Genomic DNA, 20,111 nt, shown 5'->3' on the forward strand with positions numbered 1-20,111 from the left:
ATGTGACTGTAGCCTGTATCTCCACCGATACACTGTATATGTGACTGTAGCCTGTATCTCCACCGATACATTGTATATGCAACTGCAGCCTGTATCTACACCGATACATTGTATATGCGACTGCAGCCTATATCTACACCGATACATTGTATATGCGACTATAACCTTCTATCTGTACTTATACAACTCTATATGACCATAACCTGGGCTCTATACTGATACATGTACACGTGACTATAACCCTATATCCACAGTATGTTGATATATTCTTATAACCCTTTATTTATACATGTATGTGAGACTACAACGTATGTATATATTTATGCCTTCATTGATGCATACGGGACTATAACCCTATATCTGTAGTTATAAATGTATACATGACTATAATCCCTATACCAATAGGTGTATACGTGAATATAATCCATATATCTCTATACTGATACATGTACTGTATATATGTGGCTATAGCTATACTGATGTAGGGTTTACCTATATATAACCCTACATCCATACTGATGCACGTATACACGTCTTGCCCTATAAGTTGCTGCACACGGTCCATTGGGTATTATATGACGTATGACACTCCTTCCCCGCATACGCTGTATTGTGCCATTTTGGCTCCTGATCAATTGTTTAGCATAAGACCAGGTCTGATCCTGTAACCCAGGCAGGAAGCGCACGGCACTGAGCTATAGACTGAGCTGTTCACAAGGACCTTAGGAAAACACAATGGTGACTTTGATATCTGCTCTGGGTCACCGATACACACAATAAGTCCATTTCCTGGGAAAACACTAAGTGCTCCTATACCTGCGACACATCCTGTGCACCCCCGCCCCTCAGCACCACCGCCCACCTACCTGCTCTTTCAACAGCAGAGCCACCCGCTCAAAGAGCTGGCTGCCGTCAATGGAGGTCAGGGCGATGTACAGGAAAAGGCCATACAGGACGGGTTTGGGGATCCACTGAAGTGGAAGAGGCAGGAGGAAGAGGGAGAGGCCCACTAGTATGTTTGCAAGCAGCGATGTCAGACGCGTCTCCTTCACACTGACGATCCTGTGAAATACAAGGGAACAAGTATATAAAGGTCTGCTGACGGGTGGAAGTCTGGACACAAACAAGTACAACGGACGCCAGCCTGGCATTCTGGGGCTTGTAGAGCCAAGACCAATGGAGAAGTATTCATGTTCTTATGGGACTGCTCCTTCTATGCTTCTGTTGGAGCCTCCATCCAGCGTTACAGTTAGAAATGTCGGCAAACAAAAGAAGGACAGAACCCATTACAGTCGAAGGGTTCCATTGGGCATCGCTGGCATTTGAGAAGGAGAAATCAGCTTTCCGCATCTCTCCCAATCCCATAGGACCACCGCTATGACTGACGTATGGAAAGTGTACTCAAAGTGGTCTCCTCCTGCTAGGATACATGCGTGAAGCCATTCTAAAAGGCAGTCCAGGGCTGACGCCTTGTTCATTCCAGGGACTCCCAACGCGGATTGTCACCTGCATCTCCTGCAGATGACTGTGGATGACTGTCTGGAGGAGCTGTCTCTATCATACCAGGAGGAGGCCACTTCTAGCATACTTTCCTTCAGTCATAGCGGCGGTCCCACAGAACTTAGAGTAAAGTCCAATTGCTGAAGAGTAACATGTGAGAAGAAATCATTCTTTTTTCCGTGTCCCTCTCTCTCTTACAGGAGTCACAACACAAAATTGAAATTCATGTTCCGGGGGGCCCCAGGGGTCCATGCGCCATACCATCATGTAGATACGTGGTACAGAGCAGCAACTGAGGTGCAAGCAAATGAGGAGGACGATGCTCACACCCAATCAATGATACAAACTTTATTCTAGACATCAGTCCACTACATCACCTGCAATGTTTCGAGTGGACACGCCAGTCATTGTCAAGCAGTGTCCAGTTGAAACTTTGAAGGGGATGCAGTGGACTTTGCTCTCCCAGGAGGGATTGGCCTGTGGTGCCACTGTCACAATTTTGTTTTTTGTGGATGCCATCATGTAGTGCATCCACGTCTTCCTATCCAAGTACGCTATTGTCAAACTACTAATGACTACTTGTCTGTGTGATTGATTCTTATGCTCCACCCCTGGTGATGTCATCGCTGCGCCTCCTGGTGACGCCATTGAGGGTCCTACAACATATATAAAACACAGAGTCTGACCGACAGAAGAACAACACAAATGTAGGGCTCTTGAAAAGGGGAGGACAAAAATAACAAAATGAGAATACAACTAAACCGCTATTATGTCAGACACAACTTAGCAGTCCTGACAGAAGACACTGACCTACCATCACCATAGAGATCCGGTGGGCTGAAGGATCTGCAGTGATGTCACTGCTGTGGGAGAAGCCAAGCTGTGTTTGTCTTGTGTGGTAATCAAGCTGCTGTGAGTGTGATGTGCCACCAGAAACACTGCTACTATAATGTCCTAATAATTACTAGTTATTTCTATATAGACCACCAGTATCGACATGGAGAAGACTTTATAACTTCACCCTACATACAGAACAGAAGCTTCTTCCAAGGAGAAGCCTGGCGAAGTGCAGCGCAGATACTTACGTCTCATAGATATGGCCATACTCTACTCTCTCCTCCACGTTGGCCAGCGCTCGTACGTGCATCGGTGAGTGTGGGAAGGCAGCGTGGATCCAGGGCATTCCGAAAACAGACAGTCCGGTGTTAATAAGAGCCACGAGGAGAAGATCCCAGTGATACGCCGTACCCTTCACCAGCCTACAAAACAAGAAGAGCAGCACAATGAGCGGTCTGCTATACATGCAGCTTCTGGATGGATAATGGTCTGCTGCTTCTCTAGGAGGGCTGGTAAATGAGGCGGCACCACTGAATGGCATGCAGAAATATGACTGTGCGCATCGTTATTATATTAGAACTCAAACTGGTTGGAAAAAGTATAAAAATGTATTAAAACTATTAAAAATGTGCGACTAAATACGGAAAAGCTCTTCCGTTGTCTCTTACATTTATTGCGCCATTAATAGCGCTCACTTGTTGCATATAGACCGTATACTTCGGCATATAAGACGACCTTTTAACCCCGAAAAATCTGCTCTGCAGTCGGGGGTCGTCTTATACGCCGGGTATAGAAAAAAAAAAAAGTGTCAAAAAAAAGCAATACTCACCTTCCCTCACCGCTCCCTCCTCGTCCCTGACAGAGCATTGCTTTCTGGATGCAGGTCTTGAAATCCCCGCCTCCAGAAAGCTAATGCTGTGATTGGCTAACTCACGCGGCGTCAGCCAATCACAGCCATTCAATGACATCATTGAATGGCTGTGATTGGCTAACTCACGCAGTATCAGCCAATCACAGCCATTCAACAACATATTGAATGGCTGTGATTGGCTGACTCTGCGTGAGTTAGCCAATCACAGCATTAGCTTTCTGGAGGCGGGGATTTCAAGACCCGCATCCAGAAAGCAATGCTCTGTCGAGGACGAGGTGGGAGCGTCAGCCTGCAGCAGCGCCGCAGAACGCCACGGGAGGGGAGTACTGCTTTTTTTTTTTTTACACCGTATTTCCGGCGTATAAGGCGACAGTTGGGGGTTCGTCTTATGCGCCCAGTCGCCTTATACGCCGGAATATACGGTATTTCTGATAATTTATTGCAATAAGATTCCCATTGACATGAATAGGAAACCTACTTGCACGGATTTAGAATTAGAATCGATGAGGAATCGGCACAGCCTTAACACCTGCGGTGAACATGGCGTCAGGACCGTTCACAAAGCATGGCGATTGGGCGTGAACATTTGTAAGAACATGTGCTTCCCGATCTGGTTGTTTGAAGATACCCGTGATCAGCCGACAGCCACATGCGAATGATTACATGAAGGGTCGTTCATCCACCATACAGCCAGCATCGGCCGGTGAAGAGTAAATTAAAGGACGCCTATCTTGCTGATCTGCACTCATCATGCCTGAGGAATCACTATAGTCATAGCTCATTTCCATTATTTAAAGGGGTTTTCCTATTGATGACCTATCCTCCGGACAGATCATCAATATTTGACTGGCAGGGAACTGGAGTGGCACCTCTGTGCAGGGATCATATGGAGTAAAATCATTTTCCCTGGTGTGCTGGAGGTCCTTGTATTCCAAACTGGATGTACAGCCTAAGAGCTTTATGGTCTATTACATATATTGGCAATATAATGTGACCCAACAGGCGGGTCTGATTATAATCCTTACAAAGATGCACTGCGAATGTCAAGCTGGGACTTACCTGTTCTCAGGTGCGTTGGTGAGGGACGCCACAATGTTCTGCTCTATAAAGAACAACATGGACAGAAGGAACCCCAAGCCCATGGCGCTGGTGATGGAGCCCATGGAAAGCGACCCTATTGGCGCCAGCACAAACAGACTCTCTGTTTCAATGTAATTAAACTTGGCAACTGTGGAACAAAAAAAAATAGGCGAATTATGACCGCGGGTCAACGACTAAAGACTTCACTCCTGGACCGTAATATATACCTAACACAGATCACTTGAATTTCAAGGGTCATCTACAAAAGAGAAATGGAGCTCATCATTTTTCAGCTCTCTAAATGCAGCCGGCAGTGTGAAGAATGGAGGAGATCATTCTGGCCATCACCGGTAGACTTTCTCCACCAAGTCAGTAGTTACCAAACTTTAGTTTACAGAACCCCAACCTGTTCTCCATACATCACCAGAGACTGGTGGTCATGTCTTACAGAATTATGCCAGTGCTGTGGGCAGAGATTGGCAACCGTGGCCAGGTAGCAGGTCATCATTATAGACAACATGTCAACACTGGGCAAGAAGTCAGAGATGGCTCATATTTCATATGGACATACAACATGATTTTTTGTCTAGGCCCTGGGGCGTAACTATAGGGGATGCAGAGGATGCGGTTGCACCCGGGCCCATGAGCTTTAGAGGGCCCATAAGGTCCTTTTCTCCATATAGGGAGCCCAGTGCTATGAATAAAGCATTATAGTTGGGGGCCTCGTAACAGATTTTGCATTGGGACCCAAAAGCTTCATGTTATGCCCCTGTCTTTGCCCCAATAGACACCCAACTGAAATGTCCCAAGTAGTGCACATGGCCCCTTCATGAGACCTCCAAGTTTTCTTTCATATGCCAAAATTAACTAGGACCCTAAAAAATTCAGACCGTGTCATCCCAAAGCCCGCCAGCAATGGAGCCCAAGTGTCCCGGGACACCGCTATAGTATCTAGTAGTAGTATACACAATATTACATGCGTGAGCCTCAGTAGGCATGCAAACCTATTTCACATTTTTACTAGTATAGAGGATCTTGGTGACCTTGCTTTATATACTATTTATCATAAATCGTTTTTTCCTATGTCTCGACTTAACTGAACTAGTCATAAAAAGGTTTTTTAAAAACCCCACTCTGGAGATGGACCGTGAACAACAGAAGCGATTACCTATTCATTTCCATTGAATTGCTAATGTCACTAGAGGACAGAATGAATTCTTGGCTCATCTACCTGGGTCTTCCTGGGGTGGAAAGGTTTCTTCTTTTTGCCAAAGTGATCTGAATCAGTTCCTATCGCCCCCATTGTGTATAGAGATGGCCAGGCAGGGCCAAATGTGGAACGTAAAGAGCCGCCACATACATTCCGAACATCTGGAGATGGAGAGATTGATTCCCCTTCCTGTTATTTGGTGAGAACAATTAAAAATATTCGGGCGCCTACTTTGAGAAATCGCTTTGGCTGAGAGTTTTCTCATGGAACCGTACAAAATAAAGATGGGCGCTCGTGATTTTACGGATGTGCGTTTACAGGTGACGAGTGATAAGAATTCATGCCGGCCCACGACCAAAAAAGTGATAGTACACATTACTTACCACATATGCTATAAAGGATGCTTACTAGCACGTACGGGCAAAAAAACAGCGTCTGCTAGAGCCGCCCAACGCACAGTTAGGCAGGATTGCCATTCAAAAGCTCTTTAAAGCCGAGTGATGGATTTTAGCAGCTTCCATAAGATTTGATTTTCTTGTCCGTTGCATTGAGGGGCATACCCTAGGCCCAGAGCAGTCCCTCAAAAGCGGGAAACGGAAATTGAAATACATGCGGTCAGTTTACAGCCTTCCACCGAAAGAGGCGTCAGCGTATGCAAAATGTGCACCAAAAGAATTCAGAGAAGGTGTGCAGAAAGCCCACGTAGTGGCCTTGACATAATTATAGAGCGGAGGCACCATCACCTACTGCCCAAGAGCCACCCACTGCCTAAGTACAGTATGAAGTAACATGGAGGGAGGTTAGCTGCCTTTGGTGAGATAGGCCTCCACTACAGCGGACCTAATCAAATGCAAGATAATAGATTGTGAAGCCACGTTGCGGGCCGTCTGGAATCACAGTTCCTTAGGCAAATCCTCAAGGCTCGAAGCAAGTCCAGTCTATGGAGAGCAGATTCCCTCAGGTGCGAAGTAGAGGGACGGAAGGAAGGCAGAAACCACCTTAGGTAATAAGGAAGGTATGTTATCGTAGGGCCAGCTTGTCTTGATGGAAGATAAAGAATGGAGGCTTGGCCGACAAGGCAGTCAACTCAGAAACCCTGCTGACGTAAGTGATCGTTATGAAAGAGTCTACTTTGCAGTACATGAGAGCTGGGATAAATCGAAGGGGTGAACTTGCAGCGCGTCCAATACCAGGAGGGACAGGAGAACGGTATGGAGGAGTGGAGTGAAGGACTCCTTGTAGAAAAGGTGCAATCAGCAGACTTCGAGGCCAGAGGACATTGAAAAAGTATGGACAAAACACATACCTGACCCTTCAGGAGAGCCAAGACCCATCCCCATATTGAAGCCTTCTTGTAGGAAAGATAGATAACAAAAAATGCATAGGAGGGAAAGTCGCATAATTTGCTCAAGAGGAAGAACGTCTTCTAAACAAGAGGATAAAATTGGGAAGAGAAGAGTTTCCTGGTCTCCATCATAGTTTGAATGACAGGCTTGTCAAAACCATGGGTTTGCAGGACCACGGCTTCTACTACCACACTCTTAAATGAAGCGTGGACAAACTCGGGTGGAAGAGGGGAGGCAAGATCTACTCCGGGAAGAAGGGGCCACAGAGTGTTGATGAGTAGGTCGATGAGGTCCATGTACCATGCACAACCAGGCCAGTTTGGCGCAACGAGAATCATAGTCAGGCCCTCTATCTTGACCTTCTTAAGAAGTCGAGGTATAAGAAGAAAGGGAGGTAAGACATACAGGAACTGGAATTCAGTCAAGGGAATTATTAGGGCATCCTTTGTTCGAGCCTAAGGGTTTGGGTATCTGGACACGTAGATAAGTAGTTTATGGTTGAATCTAGATGTTAGCAGACTATCCATTCTCTGACACAACTCATGGCTTGACTGTTCTTCGACTTGTCCACCCCTGGTATGTGAACCCCCAAAACTGCCAGAAGGTGATCTTCAGCCAATTTCAAAATCTTGGAGAGTTATGTACGCGACAGCTGTCGCGTTGTTGGTTTGGACCTGGAGGTGGAGGCCCATTACCTGGGTTGCAAAGTGCTGAAGTGACAGAAGAATGGCCTGAAGTTCTAAGACACTTAAAGAAAGAGTGGACTCCAGTACTGTCCAAGTGCCTTGCACTGTTAGTTTCTGCAGCATACTTCCCCCCAGCCAAGTAGACTGGCATCCGTTGTGAGGACCGGGCAGTATAGTGTAAGAAAGGAGCAGCCCCGAATGATCTGCGGGCAGTCTAGCCACCAGAAAAGATCACGTTGAAGCTGTGAGGCAGTCTGAGCTTGCAATTAAAAGAGTTCAGATTTGTCCCACCAGAGAGAGAAGAGTCCACTAGAGAGGCTGCAAAGGAAATTTCCGGATTGGGATGGCCTTGAAGGATTAGACCATGAGTCCTAGGATTCTCATGTAGCGGTGAATGATCACTGGGAACTGGGTCTGCAGGGAGCGCACGTTTCACTGAAGATGCACTTTCTGTGGCAGGAGCGGAACTCAGGCCCATGTTGTGTGGCATGACAGACCAAGAAAGATCAGACGTTGAGATGGTGAGAGGCAGGACTTAAGAGTGGTTGATACTCCACCCGAACCGGGACAAAGTGTCCAGACAGTACAGATTGTCCGACAGTTGGAGCTTTCACACAAATGTCTAACTGTACAATCCTTCTTGGGCATCATGAGGTTGGAATAAAAACCCTTAACATCTGTTGTTTCTATTATGTTTGATTCTCCTTGGGCGCTGGCTACGAATCTGTTTGGAGAGGTGATGTGTGGGAAGACCAGCCAAGAGCTCCTCAGTGGCTGTGATTTGTCACCTCAAACTATTTATCTCCTCATTCTACATATAGGGACTGCGATAAACCAAAGTTCGTGAATCCTTCAGAAATTTTTTCCATTATTCGGTCCACTTTTGTCTGTCCCTAATGGGGATCACTATTCCATTGTGATTTCCTGCCTTGGGTTCAGCGTTCTTTGTTAGCACATAGTTTCTAACACAAGTAACCAATAAAGATTATTTTTAGGGTTCTTGTCTGTGAAGAGCTTTCGCGTAAATTACTAGACCTCTCTGTTCCAGTGATTTATTATTTTTTTAATCTACAAGAATATAACTCCTATAATACTGTCCCCTATGTACAATATAACTACTATAATACTGCCCACTATGTATACGAATATAACTACTATAATACTGCCCCCTATGTACAAGAATATAACTACTATAATACTGCCCCCTATGTACAAGAATATAACTACTATAATACTGCCCCCTATGTACAAAAATATAACTACTATAATACTGCCCCCTATATACAAGAATATAACTACTATAATACTGCCCATTATGTACAAGAATATAACTACTATAATACTGCCCCCTATGTACAGGAATATAACTACTATAATACTGCCCCCTAAGTACAAGAATATAACTACTATAATACTGCCTCCGATGTACAAGAATATAACTACTATAATACTGCCCCCTATGTACAAGAATATAACTACTATAATACTGCCCCCTATGTACAAGAATATAACTACTATAATACTGCCCCCTATGTACAAGAATATAACTACTATAATACTGCCCCCTATGTACAAAAATATAACTACTATAATACTGCCCCCTATATACAAGAATATAACTACTATAATACTGCCCATTATGTACAAGAATATAACTACTATAATACTGCCCCCTATGTACAGGAATATAACTACTATAATACTGCCCCCTAAGTACAAGAATATAACTACTATAATACTGCCTCCGATGTACAAGAATATAACTACTATAATACTGCCCCCTATGTACAAGAATATAACTACTATAATACTGCCTCCGATGTACAAGAATATAACTACTATAATACTGCCCCCTATGTACAAGAATATAACTACTATAATACTGCCCATTATGTACAAGAATATAACTACTATAATACTGCCCCCTATGTACAAGAATATAACTACTATAATACTGCCCCCTATGTACAATATTATAACTACTATAATACTGCCCCCTATGTACAAGAATATAACTACTATAATACTGCCCCCTATGTACAAGAATATAACTACTATAATACTGCCCCCTATGTACAATAATATAACTACTATAATACTGCCCCCTATGTACAAGAATATAACTAGTATAATACTGCCCCCCTATGTACAAGAATATAACTACTATAATACTGCCCCCTATGTACAAGAATATAACTACTATAATACTGCCCACTATGTACAAGAATATAACTACTATAATACTGCCCCCTATGTACAAGAATATAACTACTATAATACTGCCCCCTATGTACAAGAATATAACTACTATAATACTGTCCTCTATGTACAAGAATATAACTACTATAATACTGCCCCCTATGTACAAGAATATAACTAGTATAATACTGCCCCCCTATGTACAAGAATATAACTACTATAATACTGCCCCCTATGTACAAGAATATAACTACTATAATACTGTCCTCTATGTACAAGAATATAACTACTATAATACTGCCCCCTATGTACAAGAATATAACTACTATAATACTGCCCCCTATGTACAAGAATATAACTACTATAATACTGTCCTCTATGTACAAGAATATAACTACTATAATACTGCCCCCTATGTACAAGAATATAACTACTATAATACTGCCCCCTATGTACAAGAATATAACTACTATAATACTGCCCCCTATGTACAATAATATAACTACTATAATACTGCCCCCTATGTACAAGAATATAACTACTATAATACTGCCCCCTATGTACAAGAATATAACTACTATAATACTGTCCTCTATGTACAAGAATATAACTACTATAATACTGCCCCCTATGTACAAGAATATAACTACTATAATACTGCCCCCTATGTACAAGAATATAACTACTATAATACTGTCCTCTATGTACAAGAATATAACTACTATAATACTGCCTCCTATGTACAAGAATATAACTACTATAATACTGCCTCCTATGTACAAGAATATAACTACTATAATACTGCCTCCTATGTACAAGAATATAACTACTATAATACTGCCCCCATGTACAAGAATATAACTACTATAATACTGCCCCCATGTACAAGAATATAACTACTATAATACTGCCCCCATGTACAAGAATATAACTGCTATAATACTGCCCCCTATGTACAAGAATATAACTACTATAATACTGTCCTCTATGTACAAGAATATAACTACTATAATACTGCCCCCTGTGCACAAGAATATAACTACTATAATACTGCCCCTATGTACAAGAATATAACTACTATAATACTGCCTCCTATGTACAAGAATATAACTACTATAATACTGCCTCCTATGTACAAGAATATAACTACTATAATACTGCCCCCTATGTACAAGAATATAACTACTATAATACTGCCCCTATGTACTAGAATATAACTACTATAATACTGCCCCCTATGTACAAGAATATAACTACTATAATACTGCCCCCTATGTACAAGAATATAACTACTATAATACTGCCCCCTATGTACAAGAATATAACTACTATAATACTGCCCCCTATGTACAAGAATATAACTACTATAATACTGCCCCCTATGTACAATAATATAACTACTATAATACTGCCCCCTATGTACAAGAATATAACTACTATAATACTGCCCACTATGTACAAGAATATAACTACTATAATACTGCCCCCTATGTACAAGAATATAACTACTACAATACTGCCCCCTATGTACAATAATATAACTACTATAATACTGCCCCCTATGTACAAGAATATAACTACTATAATACTGCACCTATATACAAGAATATAACTACTATAATACTGCCCCCTATGTACAAGAATATAACTACTATAATACTGCACCTATATACAAGAATATAACTACTATAATTCTGCCCCCTATGTACAAGAATATAACTACCATAAACTGCCTCCTATGTACAAGAATATAACTACTATAATACTGCCCCCTATGTACAAGAATATAACTACTATAATACTGCACCTATATACAAGAATATAACTACTATAATACTGCCCCCTATGTACAAGAATATAACTACTATAATACTGCACCTATATACAAGAATATAACTACTATAATTCTGCCCCCTATGTACAAGAATATAACTACCATAAACTGCCTCCTATGTACAAGAATATAACTACTATAATACTGCCCCCTATGTACAAGAATATAACTACTATAATACTGCCCCCTATATACAAGAATATAACTACTATAATTCTGCCCCCTATGTACAAGAATATAACTACCATAAACTGCCCCCTATGTACAAGAATATAACTACCATAAACTGCCTCCTATATACAAGAATATAACTACTATAATTCTGCCCCCTATGTACAAGAATATAACTACCATAAACTGCCTCCTATGTACAAGAATATAACTACTATAATACTGCCCCCTATGTACAAGAATATAACTACTATAATACTGCCCCCTATGTACAAGAATATAACTACTATAATACTGCCTCCTATGTAGAAGAATACAACAGATGGGAAACACTGGCTTAAGAAGGTGAAGCAGTGATGGGCTTCCCCAGTGTAATGGGGTGATCACATTGAGTTGTCTTGCTACTGGAGACCTTTTCAGGTGCTTCACTTACAGTATTTTCGGGGAAGCTCTGGTCCCCGGTTCCTGAATGTACAGCGGTCAGAGCACATTCAGCCCCAGGGGACCGGGTTATTTGAAGATGAAAAGTGGCATAAAAGGCTATTTAATCCCCTGTAATTAGGACATTAATCCGCCGTCACCACGAGATCACAGCGCAGCCGCCATTCCCCAGGGCCAGCTACTGTTATGTCAACATAGGAGAGAGGATTGACCGGCCAACTTACTGCGTATATCCTGAAAGAAGTACGACCCCACCACGGAGAAGGTCAGGACAGATATCGGCAGCGCACAATCAGACAGCATTTCTCGAACTCTTGAGTGCAGGTAGGGGCTGAAATATAGATAGAATGGATCATTTGGCATCGCACACATTTACAGGTGATCATTTGCATATTAACTCCCAGGAACTCTTACAAGGACAAGAAAATCTAAAATCTGGAGTAATAGTAAAAAAAAATAAAAATGGCCATCCCCTTTACATCATAACCCCAGCACAGGACCGGCACCCTTATGACCCTACCGCCATCTAGTCTCATTCACTGCAATAGCATTCAACCTGCAGTACCAGCCCAGGCCACTGCACAATGTAGGGAGCCTGTTTACTTCCCGCACGCCCTCTAAGTTTCCCGTTACCCAGGATATAAGCACGAGATGGGTGTGAAGTAGACAATAACAAACCTAACAAGGTCGGTCCATTATAGAATTCGAACAAGAATGCTTCCATTCGGTGACATAAGACGACAGCTTAACAATCGGGGGTTAAGAAGGGTTATAAACACATGTATGACCTTCCCATGGACTAGATGATAAATGGATGATCACTGGGGCTCCGACTGTTGTGGATGGTGGTCCCACATGGCTGGGTGAATGGAGGGGTACTGAGCATGGCTGACCACTGCTCCTGCCACTTCTAGGAGACTGGTAGCCACACTGAAGCTTTGTGATTGGCTACCCTTATAGACGGTGACTGGAGCAGCGGTCATGTATGTGCAGTACTGCTCTACTCATTGAGGGGCTTGGGAACAGCAGTCTTCAGACCCCCGGGAGCATTTATCACCCATACTGTCCATAGGCAATGCATGTTTTATAGGAAAGCCCCCATAACCTCTAGAGCATGCTGTGTGGTGCGGCGGCACCTTACCTCTTCTTGAACTGGTACAGTGTGTGACCCAGCCACAAGGTCCCAAACATCAGCATCAGGCTGAGGACGGCCGACTCCTTCCCATGCTGCGTATCCTCGTGATCCGGGCTCTGACCATGCAGGATGGAGCTGTTCAAGGTGGAGTTGAATAAGGTGTCGGGAGACAAGGTGACATTGGGGAAGGACTCTGAAGACTCCTTATGATAATATGGATGAGAGCCAGGGGCTTCCAAGTAATACTTCTTGAAAACTGTAAGAAATAAAAAAAAAAAAAAGTAGTCATATGGAGATGATCTACGGCAGCCTGACAAGTATGGCTCTGAATGTAGGATGGAGGTAGCCGGGGTGACCTTGTGACTAAATGATGGCTCCAGGGCTGCTGAATATGGCTGCCGTTCCTTCCATTATTTCTGCATCCATTCAACAAGAAGAAGAACCCGGAAACCGAGCTGCCTGGAAGAACACACAGCAGCCAGCGACATCCCGTATACCGGGCTAGAAGTAGCTGCCCCTAGCCTTATATACCCAACGGCATCGGGTCAGGGGTGACATCACAGACCGCTGGAACGAAGAACGGGTGCATAATGTAAGAAGATCCCTGACCTGCAGTGTGTGGGAAGGGGGGGAATTAAGAGTGTGTTAAAGGGACACGGTCACCATGGAATAACGCCATAAACTAAGTTATGGTGCCGTTTCGGGGGGTGATGGGGGGCTGGTGTGCGCGTTTCATACTCTACGCTTCTTCAGACTGCTATGAGCACACCCTGCTATCCAAGTATATGGGACAGTGCACACACAAGCTTTAAGACTGTGGAGACTGGTTAGCAGGTGAGTATAAAACACCCCTCCCCAAAGCCGCTCCCCGAGACCGCACCCTAAATTAGTTTATGGAGCCATTCCCTGGTGACCATGTTCCTTTAAAGTGACCCTCTGGTCCTGGACAGACATCTCTTCTCATACTATGCACAGTGTAGTCAAAGACTCTACATGCTGCTATGACTGGTCAGCACTGGCTAATCAAAGCCGGCGTCGTGTCCTAGACTAATGATGTCAAGGAATGCACAGTCCGAGCAGTGGTGCGGCCATCTATGTTTCCCCAGGACCAGAGAGTCACTTTATTAAAAGAACAAAAAAAAGAAAATTTTCCGGGACTAACGGTCCTTTTACACAGGACGATTGGCAGGATGTTTTACGATTGGACAGTGTAAATGGGTCAACAATCTGATGACTAAGAATAATAACACAAAACTAGTCAACACATTTATTGGAGAACATGAATCATGCTCTGCTCGGCGCCACCCTGTATGAACAGCTGGCCTATAGGGCCGAACACTAGATGACCGCATAAGATAGTCCCCGGCCCGTGTAAGAGCACAGAGCGGCATAAGTGCTGATGGCACTCGTTGCATTGGGTTGAGAATTCAATCCGTGTAAAAAAACCAGAAGATACTGACAACCCATCCTCAGGATAAGCCATGATCATCAGATTGGTGGGGATCCGCCACTTGGGACACTGACCGGTCAGCTGTGAACATCATGGCCTCTCCACGGTACATTATATACCGTTCACCGAAAATAGGTCCTACCCTGATAATAAGACCTACTCCAGTTTTCAGGGGAGGCTTGAAATATAAGGCCTACCCCAAAAAGAAGACCTAGCTAACATGCATTAAAAAACAACAAAAAAACAATACTCACCTGATCCACGGCGTCCAGATGGTCTCCGGCGGCGCTACAGCAAACAGCAGTGTCCTCCCCATCTGCCATCTCAGCTTCTTCTGGCGACGGGGCTTTGAATATCCCACCTCCAGCAAAGCGAACACTATGATTGGCTGCTGGCGCTCGATTAGCCAATCCACAGCCAGCGCTCGATGAGGCAATCACAGCCACTTAGTGAATGACATCACTGAATGGCTGTGATTGGCTCATCGAGCACCGGCTGTGATTGGCTGCTGGCGCTTGATGAGCCAATCACAGCGCTCACTTTGCTGGAGGTGGGGTATTCAAAGCCCCGTCGCCAGAAGAAGCTGAGATGGCAGACAGAGAGGAGAATCCTGTTTGCCGCAGTGCCGCTGAAGACCATCGTGAGGCATTGGGACGCCGCAGACCAGGTGAGTATAAGACCCCCCTGAGAATAAGACACTGTGCCTCTTTTGAGGCAAAAATTAATATAAGACAGTGTCTTATTTTCAGAAAGACACTGTAGCAGTGGTGGCTGGTCTACAGCTCCATCCTGTTCACCTAAGTGGGACTAAGCTGCTCTCAGACCAGGTAACAAATAAAGGGGATGGGCCTCTTCAAACTGCTGACTGGCTTCTGATTGGTGGACCCCCACTGATCTGATATCGAAAGCATTGTAACATCGTAATCTCAGATGGACTATAATGCTCAGTAATTAGAGGTTACGTATCTACAAGTGACTACTGAAGCAGTGATAGAAGTGCGTTGATAAACTGAGGCGACCGCGTTCCCCCAAGTACAGACGGAAGTGATCTGACCGCTCCGATGGAAGGACAGACCAAAACGTGCTGAGGATTTGGGAAGACCACTATCTGAAGGACTAAAAGGAGCAGATAACGATTCGGTGGACCTAGAACAGCGATGGGCGAAGCGAGGATGAACTGGGACATTGGTGAATGAAGAGGAGATCTACCATCATCCACATCTATAAAGACAATGGGCCTGCACTGGCGCGTTTCCTTGTTTTTTCCCTCATACGTGATGAACACAGATAACATCTGATGGCAACCAAGTTCCTACTTGGAGGGGACAGCTGTGTTGTGAGCAGAGGTGGAAAAAGCGATGACACTTCGAAGTGACAGCACTCCTGGCAGCAGTGACTGAAACGCGCTGATAGTGGAGTGGTAGACATGGGTCAGAGGTGTTTGGCGGGGAGAACGATGACATAGGTGGACTACGGGGAGGTTTGGTGTTGTCCACATCTGTAATAGACAATGGGCTCTGGGAGCAACGCGTTTCCTTGTGTTTTTTCCTCTATGTGATGAGAGCTGATAGCGTTTGATGGAGAGCGGTGAGGATGGCTGGAGGAGAGCAGGTGTGATGGGAGAGATGTCTGCTGTATGTGCAGTGACCTCTGATGCAGATGTGTGCAGCTTCCTGCAGCTGTCGCCCCCTTCCCACAACCAGCGGCGGCGCGGCACAGATGTGCTAACCAACGTGGAAACTTCTGACCTGCGCTGTTATTTTAAGAGGACTTCTCTGCAGCTTCCTTTATAGAGAGGCTGCCATGTAATGTCCATTCAAGGACCATAGAAGCATAGATCCGGGGGTGCGGAAAGCCCCTCGACCATAGAAAAAAGGGTTTAACCCTTACCAGCACACGACACCACACTTACGCTGACAACAGGGAGCAATAGATCACATGCCACTGCATAACTGATGAAAACAAGACTCCAGGGACTCCTTCCTTTAAGACTAGAACCTCTGATAGGGATCTATAAAATGTCACGGCTCCCCCTGCTGGCCTGACCTCCAGGTCATATGACTAGATTAGCTGTCAGCTCCTTGTAAAAAAGGCAGAAAGAGATGCTGCAATGTCCTACGGACCCAATCACCCTCCTACAAGTTACCCGACACCCAGATCACGTGGTATTTACCCCAACATTTACAGGGATGCCTTATAATAGCCCGGCCCGCCATTGGATGGCTCCCACATAAGGCATCCAGAGGTGCGACAGCCGGCGGGGTGAAAGCATTATAAATACGCAGCGACGCACAACTTACTTTTTATGATCCCTTTCAGCGCATCCAGCACAAATGTTATGGAGATAAAGAGTGCGATGATCTCTTCTGTGGACCTGAGAAAGACAAACAAGAGTGTAGCTGGTGCATACAAGCCCGCTGTGTTATAGGGGGACACAAAATGTGCATACAAGCCCGCTGTGTTATAGGGGGACACAAAATGTGCATACAAGCCCGCTGTGTTATAGGGGGACACAAAATGTGCATACAAGCCCGCTGTGTTATAGGGGGGACACAAAATGTGCATACAAGGCCGCTGTGTTATAGGGGGGACACAAAATGTGCATACAAGCCCGCTGTGTTATAGGGGGACACAAAATGTGCATACAAGCCCGCTGTGTTATAGGGGGACACGAAATGTGCATACAAGCCCGCTGTGTTATAGGGGGACACGAAATGTGCATACAAGCCCACTGTGTTATAGGGGGACACAAAATGTGCATACAAGCCCGCTGTTATAGGGGGACACAAAATGTGCATACAAGCCCGCTGTGTTATAGGGGGACACACGAAATGTGCATACAAGCCCGCTGTGTTATAGGGGGGGGGGGGGACACGAAATGTGCATACAAGCCCGCTGTGTTATAGGGGGGGGACACGAAATGTGCATACAAGCCCGCTGTGTTATAGGGGGGGGGGGGACACGAAATGTGCATACAAGCCCGCTGTGTTATGTAGGGGGAGGGAAGAGGGGGGCACGAAATGTGCATACAAGTCTGCTTTGTTATGTAGGGGGCACTAATTGTCCATACAATTCAGGGAACGCTACGTATGGCTACCGCCTTCACTACTTGCAATGTTACTAAATACATATAAATAACTATGCAGCAGAGCTTAATCTGCAATTTACGGTATATATAGTGAGTGCAGCTCTAGAGTATTGCATATATATATATATACATATATATATATATATATATATACATATATATATATATATATATATATATATACATATATATATATATATATAAAATCAATCTTCACAAAGGGTCAAGTCACTGTGTGCATACAAAGCATTACTTTTCTGTATTATACTCCAGAGCTGCACTCACTATTCTGCTGGTGGAGTCACTGTGTACATAAATTACTTATCCTGTACTGATCCTGAGTTACATCCTGTATTATACCCCAGAACTGCACTAACGGTTCTGCTGATGGGGTCACTGTGTACATACATTACTTATCCTGTACTGATCCGGAGTTCCATCCTGTATTATACTCCAGAGCTGCACTCCCTATTCTGCTGGTGGAGTCACTGTGTACATACATTACTTATCCTGTACTGATCCTGAGTTACATCCTGTATTATACTCTAGAGCTGCACTCACTATTCTGCTGTTGGAGTCACTGTGTACATACATTACTTATCCTGTACTGATTCTGAGTTCCATCCTGTATTATACTCTAGAGTTGCACTCACTATTCTGCTGGTGGAGTCACTGTGTACATACATTACTTATCCTGTACGGATTCGGAGTTCCATCCTGTATTATACTCTAGAGCTGCACTCACTATTCTGCTGGTGGAGTCACTGTGTACATACATTACTGATCCTGTACTGATTCTGAGTTCCATCCTGTATTATACTCCAGAGCTGCACTCACTATTCTGCTGGTGGAGTCACTGTGTACATACATTACTGATCCTGAGTTACATCCTGTATTATACTCTAGAGCTGCACTCACTATTCTGGTGGAGTCACTGTGTACATACATTACTTATCCTGTACTGATTCGGAGTTCCATCCTGTATTATACTCTAGAGCTGCACTCACTATTCTGCTGGTGGAGTCACTGTGTACATACATTACTGATCCTGTACTGATCCTGAGTTATATAGGTATTATACTCCAGAGCTGCACTCACTATTCTGCTGGTGGAGTCACTGTGTACATACATTACTTATCCTGTACTGATTCTGAGTTCCATCCTGTATTATACTCCAGAGCTGCACTCACTATTCTGCTGTTGGAGTCACTGTGTACATACATTACTGATCCTGTACTGATCCTGAGTTACATCCTGTATTATGCTTCAGAGCTGCACTCACTATTCTACTGGTGATGTCACTGTGTCCATACATTACTTATCCTGTACTGATCCTGAGTTACATCCTGTATTATACTCCAGAGCTGCACTCACTATTCTGCTGGTGGAGTCACTGTGTACATACATTACTTATCCTGTACTGATCCTGAGTTACATCCTGTATTATACTCCAGAGCTGCACTCACTATTCTGCTGGTGGAGTCACTGTGTCCATACATTACTTATCCTATATTATACTCCAGAGCTGCACTCACTATTCTGCTGGTGGAGTCACTGTGTACATACATTACTTATCCTGTACTGATCCTGAGTTACATCCTGTATTATACTCCAGAGCTGCACTCACTATTCTGCTGGTGGAGTCACTGTGTCCATACATTACTTATCCTGTATTATACTCCAGAGCTGCACTCACTATTCTGCTGTTGGAGTCACTGTGTACATACATTACTAATCCTGTACTGCTCCTGAATTACATCCTGTATTATACTCCAGAGCTGCACTCACTATTCTGCTGGTGGAGTCACTGTGTACATACATTACTTATCCTGTACTGATCCTGAGTTACATCCTGTGTTATACTCCAGAGCTGCACTCACTATTCTGCTGGTGGAGTCACTGTGTACATACATTACTTCTCCTGTACTACTCCTCAGTTGCACAGACAAGTCTTACTGAAGTGAGCTGGACCCATCTATTAAACATGGTAATGTCTTGGAGAAGCCCTCAGCTGGGCCTTGTGAATCCTCCATAACACACATTCCAGTCCCCGCAGGATGAGGGCGGTGGGCTCACCTCTTGAAGAGCTTCATGAGCAGGCTACAGTTGAAGAGGGAATAGAGGACAAGGAAGCAGCTATTCCACAGCCCCGTCCAGGCATAGAAAGCTTTAAAGTCCATGTCGTAGTCATCACAGATGCCACGGATAACTGCAGGGAGAGGAGACAGGGGTATATACAGTCCATAGAACATGAGCATCCGGT

At 44.2% G+C, this 20,111-nt stretch overlaps 1 protein-coding gene across 2 annotated transcripts in view; it reads right to left on the minus strand.

Moving 5' to 3' along the window:
- Positions 1–20,111, minus strand: part of SLC4A11 (solute carrier family 4 member 11) — a 169,344-nt gene that overhangs the window by 15,340 nt on the left and 133,893 nt on the right. For both annotated transcript variants that reach the window (XM_066572917.1, XM_066572916.1), the window contains exons 12-18: positions 19,925–20,057; positions 17,061–17,134; positions 13,317–13,566; positions 12,400–12,506; positions 4,268–4,436; positions 2,586–2,759; positions 867–1,062 (exon numbers count right to left, since the gene is read on the minus strand). In XM_066572917.1, the coding sequence (XP_066429014.1) occupies positions 867–1,062; positions 2,586–2,759; positions 4,268–4,436; positions 12,400–12,506; positions 13,317–13,566; positions 17,061–17,134; positions 19,925–20,057 (1,103 nt within the window). The remainder of the gene's footprint in view (positions 1–866; positions 1,063–2,585; positions 2,760–4,267; positions 4,437–12,399; positions 12,507–13,316; positions 13,567–17,060; positions 17,135–19,924; positions 20,058–20,111) is intronic.

This window comes from Eleutherodactylus coqui, chromosome 7 (genome assembly GCF_035609145.1).
Source record: "Eleutherodactylus coqui strain aEleCoq1 chromosome 7, aEleCoq1.hap1, whole genome shotgun sequence".
Lineage (NCBI taxonomy): Eukaryota > Metazoa > Chordata > Amphibia > Anura > Eleutherodactylidae > Eleutherodactylus > Eleutherodactylus coqui.